Source organism: Triticum aestivum, chromosome 5B, assembly GCF_018294505.1.
Source record: "Triticum aestivum cultivar Chinese Spring chromosome 5B, IWGSC CS RefSeq v2.1, whole genome shotgun sequence".
NCBI classification, from domain to species: domain Eukaryota; kingdom Viridiplantae; phylum Streptophyta; class Magnoliopsida; order Poales; family Poaceae; genus Triticum; species Triticum aestivum.
In genome coordinates this window covers 482,303,425-482,319,071 of record NC_057807.1, presented here as the reverse complement: position 1 = coordinate 482,319,071, position 15,647 = coordinate 482,303,425, and the positions used below count along the sequence as shown (strand labels likewise).

At 44.1% G+C, this 15,647-nt stretch overlaps 2 protein-coding genes across 2 annotated transcripts; both read right to left on the bottom strand.

Annotated features, from left to right (window-relative positions):
* Nucleotides 1-373: 373 nt before the first annotated feature.
* Nucleotides 374-4,526, bottom strand: LOC123112653 (DNA repair RAD52-like protein 2, chloroplastic). Its single transcript, XM_044533707.1, has 4 exons — nucleotides 3,996-4,526; nucleotides 1,862-1,899; nucleotides 1,162-1,253; nucleotides 374-893 (listed from the first exon to the last, which is right to left on the bottom strand). The coding sequence occupies exons 1-4, from the start codon at nucleotides 4,289-4,291 to the stop codon at nucleotides 747-749; spliced, it is 573 nt and encodes a 190-aa protein (XP_044389642.1). The 5' UTR covers nucleotides 4,292-4,526; the 3' UTR covers nucleotides 374-746.
* A 551-nt stretch (nucleotides 4,527-5,077) lies between these two features.
* On the bottom strand, nucleotides 5,078-8,985 carry LOC123112652 (hsp70 nucleotide exchange factor FES1). The gene is made up of 8 exons (XM_044533706.1): nucleotides 8,638-8,985; nucleotides 8,149-8,240; nucleotides 7,443-7,593; nucleotides 6,941-7,068; nucleotides 6,362-6,520; nucleotides 6,106-6,288; nucleotides 5,548-5,748; nucleotides 5,078-5,474 (listed from the first exon to the last, which is right to left on the bottom strand). Exons 1-8 carry the CDS (start codon nucleotides 8,936-8,938, stop codon nucleotides 5,439-5,441), a joined length of 1,251 nt encoding a protein of 416 aa, XP_044389641.1. The 5' UTR covers nucleotides 8,939-8,985; the 3' UTR covers nucleotides 5,078-5,438.
* Nucleotides 8,986-15,647: the final 6,662 nt, after the last annotated feature.

Below are 15,647 nucleotides of genomic sequence, written 5' to 3'. Positions count from 1 at the left end.
GTTAGAATAGGGGTTAATTCAAATATGTCAAAAATCATCTGATTTATGTAAAAAATACAAAAATTGGAATGGAAGCTTTCTTGTTTATTTAAATTTGCATCAATTTTGTTTTATTTTTGTTAAATTCCATTCGAAATGTAACCAGACATGTTGGATGGCCCGATGCAGTATCTGATTTGAGGATCAGTATTGGAGATGCCCCAAGTTTCTAGACGATTCAAAACCTTTAAGGAACCTAAATGAAAATCAAGATGCAAAATGTGAAGCTAAACATGAAGTTTTGAAATGAACTTAATGTAACTTTTGGTTTTATCAAGATATCTTTGTTGTGTAATAAAATCATATCATTTGCAAAAAGGAAAATTGGTTTATGTATGTAAAAAGATTGGCAACAAATGACACACAATTTCTGTCAATGTGGTGTTGCCTATTCAAAAGATCTCAAGTGCTGCAAGAGAAAACAAAACAAAACAAGAAAAATCTCTAAAAACTACATAAGGCAGAAAATGCACCAGAGAAGTAACAACACATTATTCATATGTTCTTTTTCCTTTCTCTAGCTGGATGAATCTTGCGAGCCTACACCGACAACAACAACAACAAAAACGTAACAGAAGGAACAATTTACAAGCTTCTTGCACAAGCATTAAGCACCAGCGAAGCATTTCCAACTCTCCACGGGCGTGCCTACCCACGTTACGACCAGCTTCCATTGCAGAATGAATCTCAAAGCTGTGACGTCCCCCCTACAGGATCTCATCCTGGTGGTACAGGTACAGGCCGAAACCAAACCGTGCGCAGGCCTTGCTGAATGCTGCCTCCTCCGCAGCCGCGACAGCGTCATCGTTGCGTCCCTCATGCACCTTTGCCGTGCCTGTGGCATCTCTGAAAGCCTGTACCATGCAGTTACGAGTGTTGAGTTGGATTGCAAGAAAATGAGGACAAGAAGAAGGTTGGTTCAATGAGTGCATAAAGGTTGTTATGATGATCAACTAAATAAAATTGGTACAGTGGGTTCAACTCTCCATGAGTCCATGTATTACTTCACCAATTTCCACTCTATGTTAACTCAAAATGTTGACATTCGAAAGCTATTAATCGAGAATATATGCTGGACAGATAGATGCTAGTTCTGCCAAAAAGAAAGAAGAGAACATATACCTCTCCATCTGTTCCTTTCAGAATCACTCGATAGACCACGGTCACAGTTCCACTGTTGGAATAAATAACATCACGAACTTCACCACACCAACCTGAAAACATAGTAATCATTGATCACTTCTCTTTACTCCACCCGGTAATTTCTGTATTTGACGTTTCACATTTGTTTTCCTCCTATTTTACTATGTGGGTATCTTCAAGCATTGATGTACGATCACAGTAGTTCAATTATCCAATCTAACGAGACTCAAAACTTTTAGTAGCTGAAACATGGCACCTTCACCAAACACAATGTCAAAAGAGCAGAAGGAGTCATCATTCTGATTCTCTGTAAAAAACTACTCCCTACGTTCCTAAATATAAGTCTTTGTACAGATTTCACTATGGACTACATACAAAGCAAAATGAGTGAATGTAAACTCTAAATGCATCTACATACATCCGTATGTGGTTCATAGTGGAATCTCTACAAAGACTTATATTTAGGAACGGAGGGAGTAATAGGTAAGGCATGGTACAAGCTGGTCATGTGTTCTTGATAAGATGGTATTTCTCAATATGAAGTTTGTGAGGAGACAAAAGTACATGCACCCAAATACAGACTTGGAACTAAAGTTCAATTGAAACAAATAGAGAGGAATCTACAAGAAAAGTAAATTTTAATCGCAAGTGGATGTTTGTAATTTTAATGAGAAATCACCTGGTGCATAAAAGCTCAGCATTCTGTTGGCATGGTACCTGCACAATCAGAGATAAAAAAACAGATTCTGTAAGGGGAAAGGTATCAAACTTTGTAAAAAGAAGTAGTCATAGTAGAAATCCAGGTTATGTCAGTACAAATTATTGCCAATAACTGATACTGTATGCCAGTGTATGTCAGGCTTACTTCCACTGTATCCATTAAAATAAAGGTTCACTGAATCCAAGTAATTCATCGCCGGCTTAACACAGGATATGCAACTACAGCCTTTCTTATCAAAAGACTAGGAGCAGTAAGTTAATTATTCCACCTTTCATCCAACAAATCGAACCCATGGCGAAAGAAAATGCTCTGAAGCAATCATGTTAATGAGTAGACAGAACTAGCTTTAAGATTAGGGGATCTAGATAGCAACAATCTTTTATCAAATGGAAAAAGGTAGCTTGATGGAATGTCCAGCTTAAGAGGTCTTCAGATAGGCTAGACACGTCACTCTTCTGACAAGAGGTAGATGACAAAAGTAACTCATACTTGAGCTGCACTCTACTCTCCTAGTATTATTAACCTGAGAATAGTTTCTCCACTGGCTAAGATAGGCTAATATCAAGGTGATTTAATTGATTTGGCATAACTGAAAGCATACAGACACCACTGTATTATTTTCTCTTTACAGAAAAGGAGACCAAAATTATGTAAGTCAGCTCACAGCCGCGGCCGAATTTAACAGTCACGAAATGATTAGTAACTGTATAGTGTTCCAGCTAAAAAGACTATGTAAACTTCATTGTTTTATCCGACAAATATATGATATTTTGTAGATTTAAAGTCAGAGGCTCACGCTCCATTTAAAAAGCAATATAGGCACGGTGGTGTTAAGAAAAGATGATATGACAGCATACACATAACTGCAGCTGTTATCCTCTTACAAAGTCCAAAGTACCAGAGCTCTTCCGCTGAAAGGACTGTATATGTAAACTTGAGTGTTTTATCCGAAAAATATGCAATAGTTTTTAGATTTAAAACCAGAGGCCCACGCTCCATTTTAAAAGCAATATAGGCACGACGGTGTTAAGAAAAGATGATATGACAGCATACACATAACTGCTGCTGTTATCCTCTTACAAAGTCCAAAGTACCAGAACTCTTCCGCTTTTTATTTAGTTAGATTAGATTAACAGAAGTGTCCAACCTGTCCTTGTCTAGGACGCATAACTTGATCAACAACACCAAATAATTGACCACTGACTTTAAGTACCTTATCTACCAAACCCTGAAAGTGGAACAGAAGAAAAGTGGCTCAAGTAACCTTCCAATCTAGCGGATGTTTCGGACCTACCAACAAAGCAAAGCAACAGCCTAAGTTGCAGAACATTAAACTATCTATTCACAAGTATGGTCAATCTAGTGCATAAGTTAGTACCTAGACTTCTTTTCCAAAAAAAAGTTAGTACCTAGACTTATTTTATTCTAACTAGGCCAAGAGAAAGTCATCGACTCAGACAGGTGAAATCATGCAAAGCAGGTCAGGTCTTCTTCACAGCCATCCTATCTTCATTGCTCGTCTGTCAAATCTAACAGCTCCTAGTTGTTTTTGAGGACAAGAGTGAACCTACTATGCAAGAACAACTAGACAAAAGGAGTGAACTGTATTATTGTGCGAGGTGGAACTTGGATGAGCTACCAAGGTATTGATCCTCCAGTAGAAAAGCTATGCCACCACCAAATGCGTTTGTCCGGACCATTTCAATTTGTTCAATCCCAGCAATTGAGTTCAGAGACTAAACGAGTGGGGAAGGAAGAGGCAAGTAGCAGCAGCCTTGAACTCGCAAATTGCAGCACCTAATCTAGTTGGGTCCACTAAATTCCCACGAATATATGGAGCATATTTTGAGTAGAAAGGATTGATAATTAGGCGCCCATGGTGCCATGGTGGCCAGCCAAGGTCGGGTCAGGCCTTGGTCTCTACTATAGAAGCGAACCAACGTCCAGCGACTGACCATGATGGCTGGCGGCGAACAGCAGTAGTAGCACAGCACGCAGTTAGGGCGCGGCGGAGCAGATCGAATCGAGCGGAGGGAGGAGACGGCGGGCGGTTGGGTGGGTGTTGGGGGAGTTAATGAGTCGGGTGGCTGACCAGGGGACGGCGTTGGTGTCGGGGTCGATGATCTTGTCGGGGACGCGCTTGTTGAGGTCCCTGAGGATCTCGACGAGCGGGCGGGTGATCCCGGTGGCCTTGTCGAGCGGCACGACGTAGTTGGTGGTGGGCACCCCCTTCCCGACGCCCCCGTCCAGCCTCGCCGCCACGCGCGCGCCCCTCCCAAGCCGCCGCTGGCCCGGCGCGCACCGCCAGCCCGCGCCCGCGCCCGCCCTCGTCGCGGCCCCGAGCGGCGCGGCAAAGGGGCGGAGCCCCGTGGCCGCCGCGGCCTCCATGGTTGGCCGCCGCGCCGGTGGGGTTGACTCTGCGGAGGAATGCGATGCGCGGTGCGTGCGTGGTCGATCGTGCGAGCGGTGGAGGGACGGGGGGAAGAGGTCGGAGGCGGGCGGGGGTCTGGGTTCTGGAAGAGGAGGGGGAGGAGGAGGGGAGTAGAAAAGGACCGGGGGTTCCGGTTCCGGTTCCGGGGATGGGGAATGGGCAGCCGTGCGGGCGGAAGCGGAAGGTTTGGTTGCGGCGACAACAGGAGCGGCCGGGGGGCTTGGCTTGGCTACCTACCCGTGCGCCAAGGCCCAAGGCTAGTGGGCGCGCCCCGTGCGCCGCGCCTGCCAACTACTACTGCTACTACCGCTTCCGGTAAGCGTGGGAGGCCCGAGCGCGGCGTGGGGTTGGTGAGGTGCGTACGGTGGTCACGGCGGAGGACCACGGCGCGCAGGTGGGGCGTACAATCGCCGAATGCTGCGAGGGACGGATCGGCGTCCCATTCCGTGGCACGTGCTCCGTTGACCGCGCCGCGAATGCGTTTACCCCCGTTGAATAGCCGCAATTTTGGTTGTATTCCCATGCCATGCCAACGACAGCGTATGTCGACGAACACGCGACTGTTCCAGCCGCAGCCTGCGACTAGCCGGATTCATGGAAGACGGTGGCTCAGATGAGACCACGCCACCCCAGACCCAACAAAACGTACCCACTCTTTCTCTTGCCCAAGGCCAAGTCTACTGTCATAACTAGTTCAATACCACATCGTCTCAAAGTGCAGGTAACGGCACATGACAATGGTGTGTTCCACTAAACCCATTGTACGAGCTGCTACCTATGTGTAGCTAAATACAAGACATTTTTGTGTACTTCTATAACAGGAGGATCATCGTGTCTTCCAGTAAAAAACGAAATCTCCCAAGAAACACATGGGTATGTCATAACTAGTCCTGCAAATGCAAATGGGAAAACTAACCGTATCATATCAAGTCTCTCTAACCTATCGTTGCATCGAATCCTACACCACTATAACAACCCTCCGGCAAAAGTGAAGGGGCTCAACCCGGCAGGCAGACCCTTTTGAAAAATAATCTACTCTTTCAAACGTTCGGCAGCCAGCACCGATTCACTGGATCGGAAACGCCTGCCCTGTTTCCCTTGGGTTCATCCGAGCATCTGTAATGCCGCCGTAGCTGTACCCTGCAGGCCACAAAGCGAGTTAGCCAGGATCACATACAGTCACAACTGTCAAGGCTTGTAAAAGTTAATTTACCGGCTTGAGCTTCTGTTGGAAGAGCATCTCTACTTCTCTCCGGAGGGCGTCAACCTCCCCGGCGTACTCCTTCTGCTCCTCTGATGGCAGCTCCTCCAGCTGCACCCCCAGTCTGTACAGCACGCTGTCTAGGCCGCATGACTCCAAGTCCATAGCGTCCGTCGAGGGAAGCTTCAGCAGACTCCTAATGGCCAACAAAACCTGCGGGAAAAGCCTATGTCAGTCAAAACCTGTAGCAGTGCAGGTCTTACTGATGGCATTCGGAAATTTCGCCAAGTATTCTACTCCTGTCGTTACTTCCATTCCTTGACAGGAGTAGAATACTTGCATTTCTAAACATTCTTGCGAAGTGGTTGCTGAGAGCATACATAGCATTGAGCAATAAAATCCATGCGTATTAAACTAATAATACTGTCAAGTGCTAAAAATGCATATTCATGCACCAAATGGCCAGACAAGTCCACACAAGGAACAACTGTCATTAAGAGAGCAGACTATGAACTGGTAACCAATGCTAATCATAATGGTCTACAAAACTGAAGGAGACACTCATCTTACCTTTTCTTGCAGGTCAAGGTCAAAAGTTGATAACATATCAGTGACTAACTTCAGAAAAACACGTTCACTTAAGAATGGGAGCCCTGAGCTTCCAGAATTAAGCTGAAAGTCTGCTAGGTCAGTTATTAAAAACACCGCCTTCTTCTGAAGCCGAACATCAACGCTGTTGCTTCCTAGTATGTGCTGCAAAAGTGGGTAATTTCGTCACAGCTGGACCGGTTATGTGCTTGTATTCCCAAGATAGGATGTTCACTACCTGCAACATTGCGTTCCCATTTTCCGAAGTGAATGCCTCCTGACCATTTACGTTATTTCTGATCAAAGCCGATATAGCATACATTGCCTTCGCAGCTTCTTTTGCCGAAGTGGAATAACCCATCTTCACTAATCTTGCCAAAGCTCCATAACCAAGAATCTGACCAAGAAAGAAACAGTCAGCACATGTTAGAACAGAAAATGATTATAACAAATACTTCAACCCGAGGCACTCCTGTGCTCAGTGGGGAAACATACAAGGAAATCGGCTCTTAATAAAATGGCATGCACAGCTGACAATCAGTTTGAAAATAGAATAGAAGAAACTACCACGAGGGTATATCAATGGTGAAATGGGAGACATATAAACATCATTTTCAAGCATATTTAATGAAGTTAAAAAGACAAATTTACAGTAGCATTCATTGTTTTATTTGAACAACGCAGAAACCACGCATTTCGCTCACTAGAAAATAAAATTTACTCCCAAAAATAATGATTAATGAAGCGTTATACTCTGCAGAACCAAGATACATCATTGAGATCAAAATGCTCCTTTGTGCGCGATTAATGGCATTACCTGGCTTTGGACAAGGGCATTATTCTGACTGGCTGTACCCAGGATCCATGCAGAGGTGATCCGTATTTCTTCATTTGCATTATTAAGATCTTGAATCACAGGAACAAGGCCCCCAATTTTGTCAAGGTCTGGTCACAAATGCATGAGCAAGATACAGTTTCAGAAAATCTTCCAAAAGGTCACACACACAACTATAACCCTTTGTTGCATACTCGCATCCAAATTTGATTTTGGCTCTCTCTTTTTTTTTCTTTTGCAAAAGCTGGTAAACTACATATACACTTGATACACACAGAGCACCCTAGTAAATCCTAGTATCCTACAAAGTCTAAAACAATGGTTATGGCAAAACTGTAGATTATTTCATTGGCAAAAACTCTAAATGTTAAAAGTTAGATGTTTCGGTTATACTACATAGTTATAGGCAGATAACTCTGGTTGATTTGCACAGCAGTGAGATACTCCCATATCGATGTACGACTAAAAGAAAATATAAATTTACCATTTGCATTATCAATGGGCTCGACAAGAATTAAAAGCTCTTGCAATGCACGCTGGCGATCCTCCAGTGAAATGGAAGCATTATTTAAGTCAGCAATTGCAATCTTCATTAAGTCAGCATCTGATGGCATCTTTAACTTTTCCATCAAGTCCTGTAAGAAAATCGATAAGATTCAGCATAGATCATGCTTATGCTTTGTGTTTCATCTATATATAGAGGAGACCACATACCAGCTGTCTGCCTAATCTTAAAACCTAGTTCCCAAAAGAACGCATGCCTCATCTAATTAGCATAGTTTTCTCAGGAAAATTAACATAGGGACTACATAACAATGATTTGTCTTTTGTTTGACATATAACAATTACAATGGAAGGCATAATGCAACCTTGGAAAGTTTAAACATGAATACGCCAGTGGTGGGTGGTGGGTGGTCATTATAAAGATATTAAGGCAAGTACACAATATGACAATAAATAATAAGTTTGTTAAATTGACATCAGAGCAAATGTGATGATAATCAAATCACAACAAGCACACATCTGAAGCTATAAACAAACCACTTCAACAACTAGGTATAGTGCACAATGCAGCTGACCAATCCAGAAAAGCGCTACTAGGTTCTGATGTGAATAGAAGCAGACATGTTAAGTTTATACATATGACACAACAGAACCCAAAACATGAATCCTGAAGCAGCATTTCTCACCTTAATCTCATGCCGCCGCTTGAGCAGCTCATCCTCAGACAACTTCTGCACATCCGCTGCCTCTTCTTTCAGCCTTCCTGGATCTGAATTCCCTGTGTCACCAAAACCAACCACCAATAGCAGATAGAGCTCAGTAAAATGCAGCAGTGTCTTCAAAACCAATCAGACTTACAAGTTTACAGTGCAACTGCAGCCTCAAGCTGCAAGTTCCTACATCTTAAACCAACTTCATCTTATCCACTAATAAATCAAGGATAGATTACCAATTTTCATGGTACTAGCTACTGTATTATGTATTTATTTACAACGTCGAAAGCCTGACTAAAAACAAGTAACACTTCGGGAGAATTCGTTGCAATCCAATTACTAAGGACAACCAGCAAGCGCCTACTAAAATTGAAAAGTTCCTCTACTCATAATCCAACATTTTCCAAAGCGGGTCGAAACAAACTGATAGTAAAATCTGAGGGGGTTTGGGGCTTCCCGTACCGATGGCCCACTGCAGCATGCTGTCGAGGGAGCCGAAGCCGCCCGCGAAGTCGTCCTCCACCACCGAGCCCCCGCCAGCGGCCTCCCGCTCCGCGGCCAGCTCCCCCTCGTCCTTCCCCGTCGCCCACTGCGTCGCCGCCCCGCGCGACCTGTTCTCCCCGTCCCCCTCCGCCGCCACCGCCACCGCCGCGGAGGCCGTCGCCGCCGGAAGGAGGAGAACCGCCGACAGGAGAGAAACTACGAGGAGGAGGATGCGGCGGCGGTGACTGGATCGCTCCGAGCGCGGCCTCGCCTTCGCCATGGCCACGGAGCAGCAGGAGTGGGAGTTCGGAATAGAGTTCTTCTTTTCTGCTGTTTGGAATTTTCGAGATGTCGAGGCGGTCTCTGCATTTTGTACGGTTCGGTAATTGCGTTGTTTCTCGTGAGTTCGTGAGGAACGCAGTATTCGCGCTGGACTCCGATCACAGCGGGTCGAGGGATGGGTTTGTGAGAACTGTGGTTGTTTAGGGGGGAATCTGGATAAACGCGACTGCGTGGAGCGCTGGTTCGGTGTTCGGGACGCTCTCATTGGCTCGGTGACATCACGCCGGAGAAGATACGCTTTGACCGTGCGTTCGGAAGTGGACGGCGCGATGACGCATCGCGTGTGCCCTGTTCAAAACTGTTTTCACACCTTATTCAATATCTTTCTTTTTGCAGGGAAAGAGATTATAGAGTTACAGTAATAGTTCATAGTGTCAGCAATTTTTTTTTTAGATAAAAGGCTAGAGCCCGACTTTATAAATAAAGCCACCAGACAGAGTCATAATCAACCACAACGAACACCACATAAAGCACGCAGAGTATCAACCAGACCTCACAGGCAAAAGTAGAACGTACATGGCTCCCAGGCCAGTACACGGCACGCAGGCCGAGAGACTAAGGACAGCAACATTAGGGCCAGCAACACCTAACTGCCGGCATGAACTAGAGAAAGGGAGATAGCAGAAGCCCGGATCTTGGATATCATCATATCGAGCGCATCCCTGTCCTCCTCCTTAATCAATAATCTCCACTGCTGCAAGAATACGCAAGTTTTAAATAAGCAATCGGCAGGCTTAGCAGGAAAAACATGTTCAATAGTAATGTTGTTTCTTGTCGACCAAAGAGTCCAGCACATCGCCGCAAAGCCCACCCAAAAAAATCTCCTCTGGGCCCCAACCAGATTGTTAGCCAAGAGTCGAAGGTCTGAGAAAGAGGACAGCCTCCAGGCTACACTCAACGAAGATCTGATACAACACCAGAAGAGTTTAGCCAGAACACAAGTAAAGAAAACATGCATCGTGTCTTCTCGTAACCCACAAAGGGCGCAAAGGTCAGACCCAGGGCCATTACGTTTGCGGATCTGGTCACCAGGAGCAAAATTCTTAAGGCAGGCAGTAGTTTGTTCTTGAAGCAATAGAGTTAAAATTCTTGCTTAAGCCACGGTCGGGCAAAGCTTTGCCAGACTGTGGCTCACCATATTGGTGTCACGACTGACCTCTAAAATTCTTACATATTTTTCCATGACTTTTCTCACCTGGAGGTACTCGAAGCGTAATGGGGTGAGTTTGGCGTCTTTGACATTCACTAGCTCGAGGGCTTCCACGCAATCCGTCTCTACCTCGATATGCCGAAGGGAGGGGGCATACAATGCCAGACTAAGGCCCTCCTCAAGGGCCGCCAGCTCTACCTCAACTGGATTTGCAATATCTTGGAGACGAGGCGTTATCTTATAAATATTCAGGACCACCCACTATTGGGTAAAGTGGTGCGACTGTTTTTGACATTTAGGACATCCACAATGTATGGCCAAATACTAGTTCCAAATGGCAAAATAATGTTTGGAACCAACTCTCAATGATGTGCAAGCTAATACCAAATTGCAAAAGGTGGAAACTAGAGCAAGTAGATCATCTAACCCCAAACTTGAACAAACAATAAACAAATGCAACAATACAAATGGGTCGATGGATGTTAAATTGGATCGTGCCAATGGCATACTGTCGTACGACTCCATGCCAGGGTTAGGCTACCAAGGGGCAAAGCCCTTGCCGCCGCCGCCACTACCTCGCCCTGGCCTCGTGCCCTCCGGTGATGCTGCCATGTGCATCCCTAGGCATGTGATGGACCAGTCACGACCATGTCTGCCCCTCCATTGCTAGGTATTCATGTCCTGGGCGGGCTTGTTGTACATCGGTTGAGGAAGGTTGAGGATGGGAGTCATGTTTCAGTACAACTGATAGATTTCAACTCATACGAATCCTACCCCCTTCCCCACCTCGGATGTGGCATACTTAAGGCAGTCAAGGGCATCAGGGGAGGGCACCTTGAATGCCCTCCTGATCACAGCGCTCCCCCATATCGACGGCACGTGATGACAGTGAAACCTCCTGCGATGATGAAGCTCATGCTATAAGTGGAAGGCACATCGAAGGCGTCCAAGATGACACCGGACGTCGGCGGGGGCGAAGAATAGGTTCCCTTGCAGATGCTGCCCGTTTGAAGCCGACTGATGGGGAATTTGTGATGCTTCTCACAATGAGTCTTGATGCACTCATGATCGTCGCTGCAGGCCAATGAGTAGAAGAGGAGCCGCCAGTTGATGAGGGAGGTGGCAATGGATGGGCGGTCAAAGGTGAATGGATTGGAGGATTTTGTTGGAGGGAAAGATCAAGAGATGGAAGAGGAACTCGTCGAGATTGACCTTGAGGAGGCTGGAGTGATAAAGGAGCAGGAACACACATGGACCATCATCATGTTGGTCTGCTCTCTCTGATGCCTGCCTCCCTGGCCCCGTCCACCTACTCGCCATGTCAGTTCCAAAGCTCGCATTTTTCAGCAACGGTAGGCGTAGTCCCGCCTCGCACCTTCTGAGGGGGGGCGGTCGACCGGCACACCAAGTTCCTCATCTTCGGATCCTGATCTAGTAGCTATGGGATTGCTCGGACTCACACCAGGAAAAATCCATGCTCGGCTTGCCTACTTCAAAGAAGCTAGTGCGATTTGATATACATTACAATGAACTATTTGGTTGTGCGCAAGGCCATTTCCAGATTACATATTTGGGAATTCTGATACATTATAGACGTCTCACTAATGCAGGGTGGAAACATGTAGAGGAGCACTTAGAGAAACGGCTGAGCAGTTGGAAGGGCAAGTTGCTCTCTATGGGAGGACGGTTGGTCTTGATAAATTATGTCCTCACAAACATGGTTCTCTATATGCTTTCTTTTTCCTAACTCCCAAAAGGGGTCTTGTAGAGGTTGTATTATTTTAGATCGAGATTCTTTTGGTAAGGACATAGTGACAAGAAAAAGTACAGGTTGGCCAAATGGAGCATGGTTTGTAGGTTGAAAGACCAAAGTGGTCTTGGCATTTGATGAGTGATATTTTTAACTCCTCTACCCTTTGTTTAAACGGAGATATTTCATTAAAACCGACATATTCTCCCAATATTACCACTAATGACTAATGAATGCATAAGATTCCAAAAATCATTTGTTTATTGCGTTTCTATAGGAAATGGGCTAAATATGGACGAAATCAATTGAGAACATAGAAAGGACTAAATGAGGAGATAGGAGAAATCAGGAGGAGGCTGCTACCTCTTGAGCATGCGTTGGTTTTCCCTTGAAGAGGAAAGGGTGATGCAGCAAAGTAGCATAAGTATTTCCCTCAGTTTTTGATAACCAAGGTATCAATCCAGTAGGAGGCTACACGCAAATCCCTCGTACCTGCACAAACAAATAAGAACCTTGCAACCAACGTGATAAAAGGGGTTGTCAATCCCTTCACGGCCACTTGCAAAAGTGAGATATGATAGAGATAATAAATTTTTTTGGTATTTTTATGATATAGATTGGAAAGTAAAGATTGCAAAATAAAATAGATTGGAAACTTATATGATGGAAAATAGACCGGGGGACATAGGTTTCACTAGTGGCTTCTCTCAAGATAGCATAAGTATTACGGTGGGTGAACAAATTACTGTTGAGAAATTGATAGAAAAGTGCATAGTTATGAGAATATCTAGGCATGATCATGTATATAGGCATCACGTCTGCGACAAATTGATTGAAACGATTCTACATCTACTACTATTACTCCACACATCGACTGCTATCCACCATGCATCTAGAGTATTAAGTTCATAAGAACAGAGTAACGCATTAGGCAAGATGACATGATGTAGAGGGATAAACTCAAGCAATATGACATAAACCCCATCTTTTTATCCTCGATGGCAACAATACAATACGTGCCTTGCTGCCCCTGCTGTCACTGGGAAAGGACACCGCAAGATTGAACCCAAAGCTAAGCATTTCTCCCATTGCAAGAAAGATCAATCTAGTAGGGCAAACCAAACTGAATTCGAAGAGACTTGCAAAGATAACACATTATACATAAAAGAATTCAGAGGAGATTCAAATATTGTTCATAGATAATCTTGATCATAAACCCACAATTATCAGATCTTGACAAACACACCGCAAAAAGAATTACATCGAATAGATCTCCAAGAAGACCGAGGAGAACTTTATATGAGATCCAAAGAGAGAGAATAAGCCATCTAGCTAATAACTATGGACCCGAAGGTCTGTGGTAAACTACTCACACTTCATCGGAGAGGCTATGGTGTTGATGTAGAAGCCCTCCATGATAGATTCCCCCTTCGGCGGAGCGCCGGAAAAGGCCCCAAGATGGGATCTCACAGGTACAGAAGGTTGCGGTGGTGGAAATAGGGTTTCGTGGTGCTCCTCGATGTTTTCAGGGTATATGAGGATATATAGGTGAAGAAGTCGGTCAGGGGAGCCACGAGGGGCCCACGAGGGTGGGGGCGCATCTACCCCCTGGGCGCGCCCTCCTGCCTCGTGGCCTCCTCGTCTCTTTCTTGACTTCCACTCCAAGTCTCCTGGATTGCGTTTGTTCCAAAAATAACTCCCCCGAAGGTTTCATTCCGTTTGGACTTCATTTGATATTCCTTTTCTGCGAAACATTGAAATAGGCAAAAAACAACAATTTGGACCGGGCCTCCGGTTACTAGGTTAGTCCCAAAAATAATATAAAGTGTATAGTAAAGCCCATTAAACATCCAAAACAGGTAATATAATAGCATGGAACAATCAAAAATTATAGATACGTTGGAGACGTATCAAGCATCCCCAAGCTTAATTCCTACTCGTCCTCGAGTAGGTAAATGATAAAAACAGAATTTTTGATGTGGAATGCTACCTAGCATAATTCTCAATGTAATTTTCTTTATTGTGGCATGAATGTTCAGATCCAAAAGATTCAAGACAAAAGTCTAATATTGACATAAGAGTAATAATACTTCAAGCATACTAACAAAGTAATTATGTCTTCTCAAAATAACATGGCCAAAGAAAGTTATCCCTACAAAATCATATAATCTGGCTATGCTCTATCTTCATCACACAAAATATTTAAATCATGCACAACCCCGGTTTTAGCCAAGCAATTGTTTCATACTTAGTATTCTCAAACATTTTCAATCTTCACGCAATACATGAGCGTGAGCCATGGACATAGCACTACAAGTGGAATAGGATGGTGGTTGTGGAGAAGACAAAAAAGGAGAAGATAGTCTCACATCAACTAGGCGTATCAACGGGCTATGGAGATGCCCATTAATAGATATCAATATGAGTGAGTAGGGATTGCCATGCAACGGATGCACTAAAGCTATAAGTGTATGAAAGCTCATCAAAAGAAACTAAGTGGGTGTGCATCCAACTTGCTTGCTCACAAAGACCTAGGGCAATTTGAGGAAGCCCATCATTGGAATATACAAGCCAGGTTCTATAATGAAAAATTCCCACTAGTATATGAAGGTGACAACATATGAGACTCTCTATCGTGAAGATCATGGTGCTACTTTGAAGCACAAGTGTGGAAAAAGGATAGTAACATTGTCCCTTCTCTCTTTTTCTCTCATTTTTTTTATTTTGGTGGGCTTCTTTGGCCTCTTTTTTTATTTGGGCTTCTTTGGCCTCTTTTATTTTTCATAAAGTCTGGAGACTCATCCCGACTTGTGGGGGAATCATTGCTTCCATCATCCTTTCCTCACTTGGGACAATGCTCTAATAATGAAGATCATCGCACTTTTATTTACTTACAACTCAAAAAATTACAACTCAATACTTAGAAGAAAATATGACTCTATGTGAATGCCTCCGGCGGTGTACCGGGATGTGTAATGAATCAAGAGCTACATTTATGAAAGAATTATGAAAAGGTGGCTTTGCCACAAATACGATGTCAACTACATGATCATGCAAGGCAATATGACAATGGTGGAGCGTGTCATAATAAACATGACGGTGGAAAGTTGCATGGAAATATATCTTGGAATGGCTATGGAAATGCCATAATAGGTAGGTATGGTGGTTGTTTTGAGGAAGGTATATGGTGGGTGTATGTTACCGGCGAAAGTTGCGCGGCACAAGAGAGGCTAGCAATGGTGGAAGGGTGAGAGTGCGTATAATCCATGGACTCAACATTAGTCACGAAGAACTCACATACTTATTGCAAAAATCTACAAGTTATCAAAATAAAGAACTACACGCATGCTCCTAGGGGAAGGGTTGGTAGGAGTTAACCATCGCGTGATCCCGACCTCCACACATAAGGAAGACAATCAATAAATAAATCATGCTCCAACTTCATCACATGTCGGTTCACCATACGTGCATGCTACGAGATTCACAAACTTTTAACACAAGTATTCCTCAAATTCACAACTACGCAACTAGCATGACTCTAATATTACCATTCTCATATCTCAAAACAATCATCAAGTATCAAACTTCTCATAGTATTCAATGCACTTTATATGATAGTTTTTATTATACCTATCTTGGATGCTCATCATTTTAGGACTAAAATTTTAACCAAAGCAATTACCATGCTGTTCTAAAGGACTCCCAAAATAATATAAGTGCAGCATGAGACATCAATAATTTCTATAA

What these genes read in the sequence shown, in the direction of transcription:
- LOC123112652 (XM_044533706.1), bottom strand. Translation starts at nt 8,938, where the DNA reads ATGGCGAAGGCGAGGCCGCGCTCGGAGCGATCCAGTCACCGCCGCCGC. An exon ending in CATGCTGCAGTGGGCCATCG is followed by an intron (nt 8,241 to 8,637) that starts GTACGGGAAGCC and finishes TTGGTGACACAG; the next exon opens with GGAATTCAGATCCAGGAAGG. An exon ending in ACCTTGACCTGCAAGAAAAG is followed by an intron (nt 5,749 to 6,105) that starts GTAAGATGAGTG and finishes CTTTTCCCGCAG; the next exon opens with GTTTTGTTGGCCATTAGGAG.
- LOC123112653 (XM_044533707.1), bottom strand. Translation starts at nt 4,291, where the DNA reads ATGGAGGCCGCGGCGGCCACGGGGCTCCGCCCCTTTGCCGCGCCGCTC. An exon ending in GCTGAGCTTTTATGCACCAG is followed by an intron (nt 1,254 to 1,861) that starts GTGATTTCTCAT and finishes CTATGTTTTCAG; the next exon opens with GTTGGTGTGGTGAAGTTCGT. An exon ending in TGAAAGGAACAGATGGAGAG is followed by an intron (nt 894 to 1,161) that starts GTATATGTTCTC and finishes TGCATGGTACAG; the next exon opens with GCTTTCAGAGATGCCACAGG.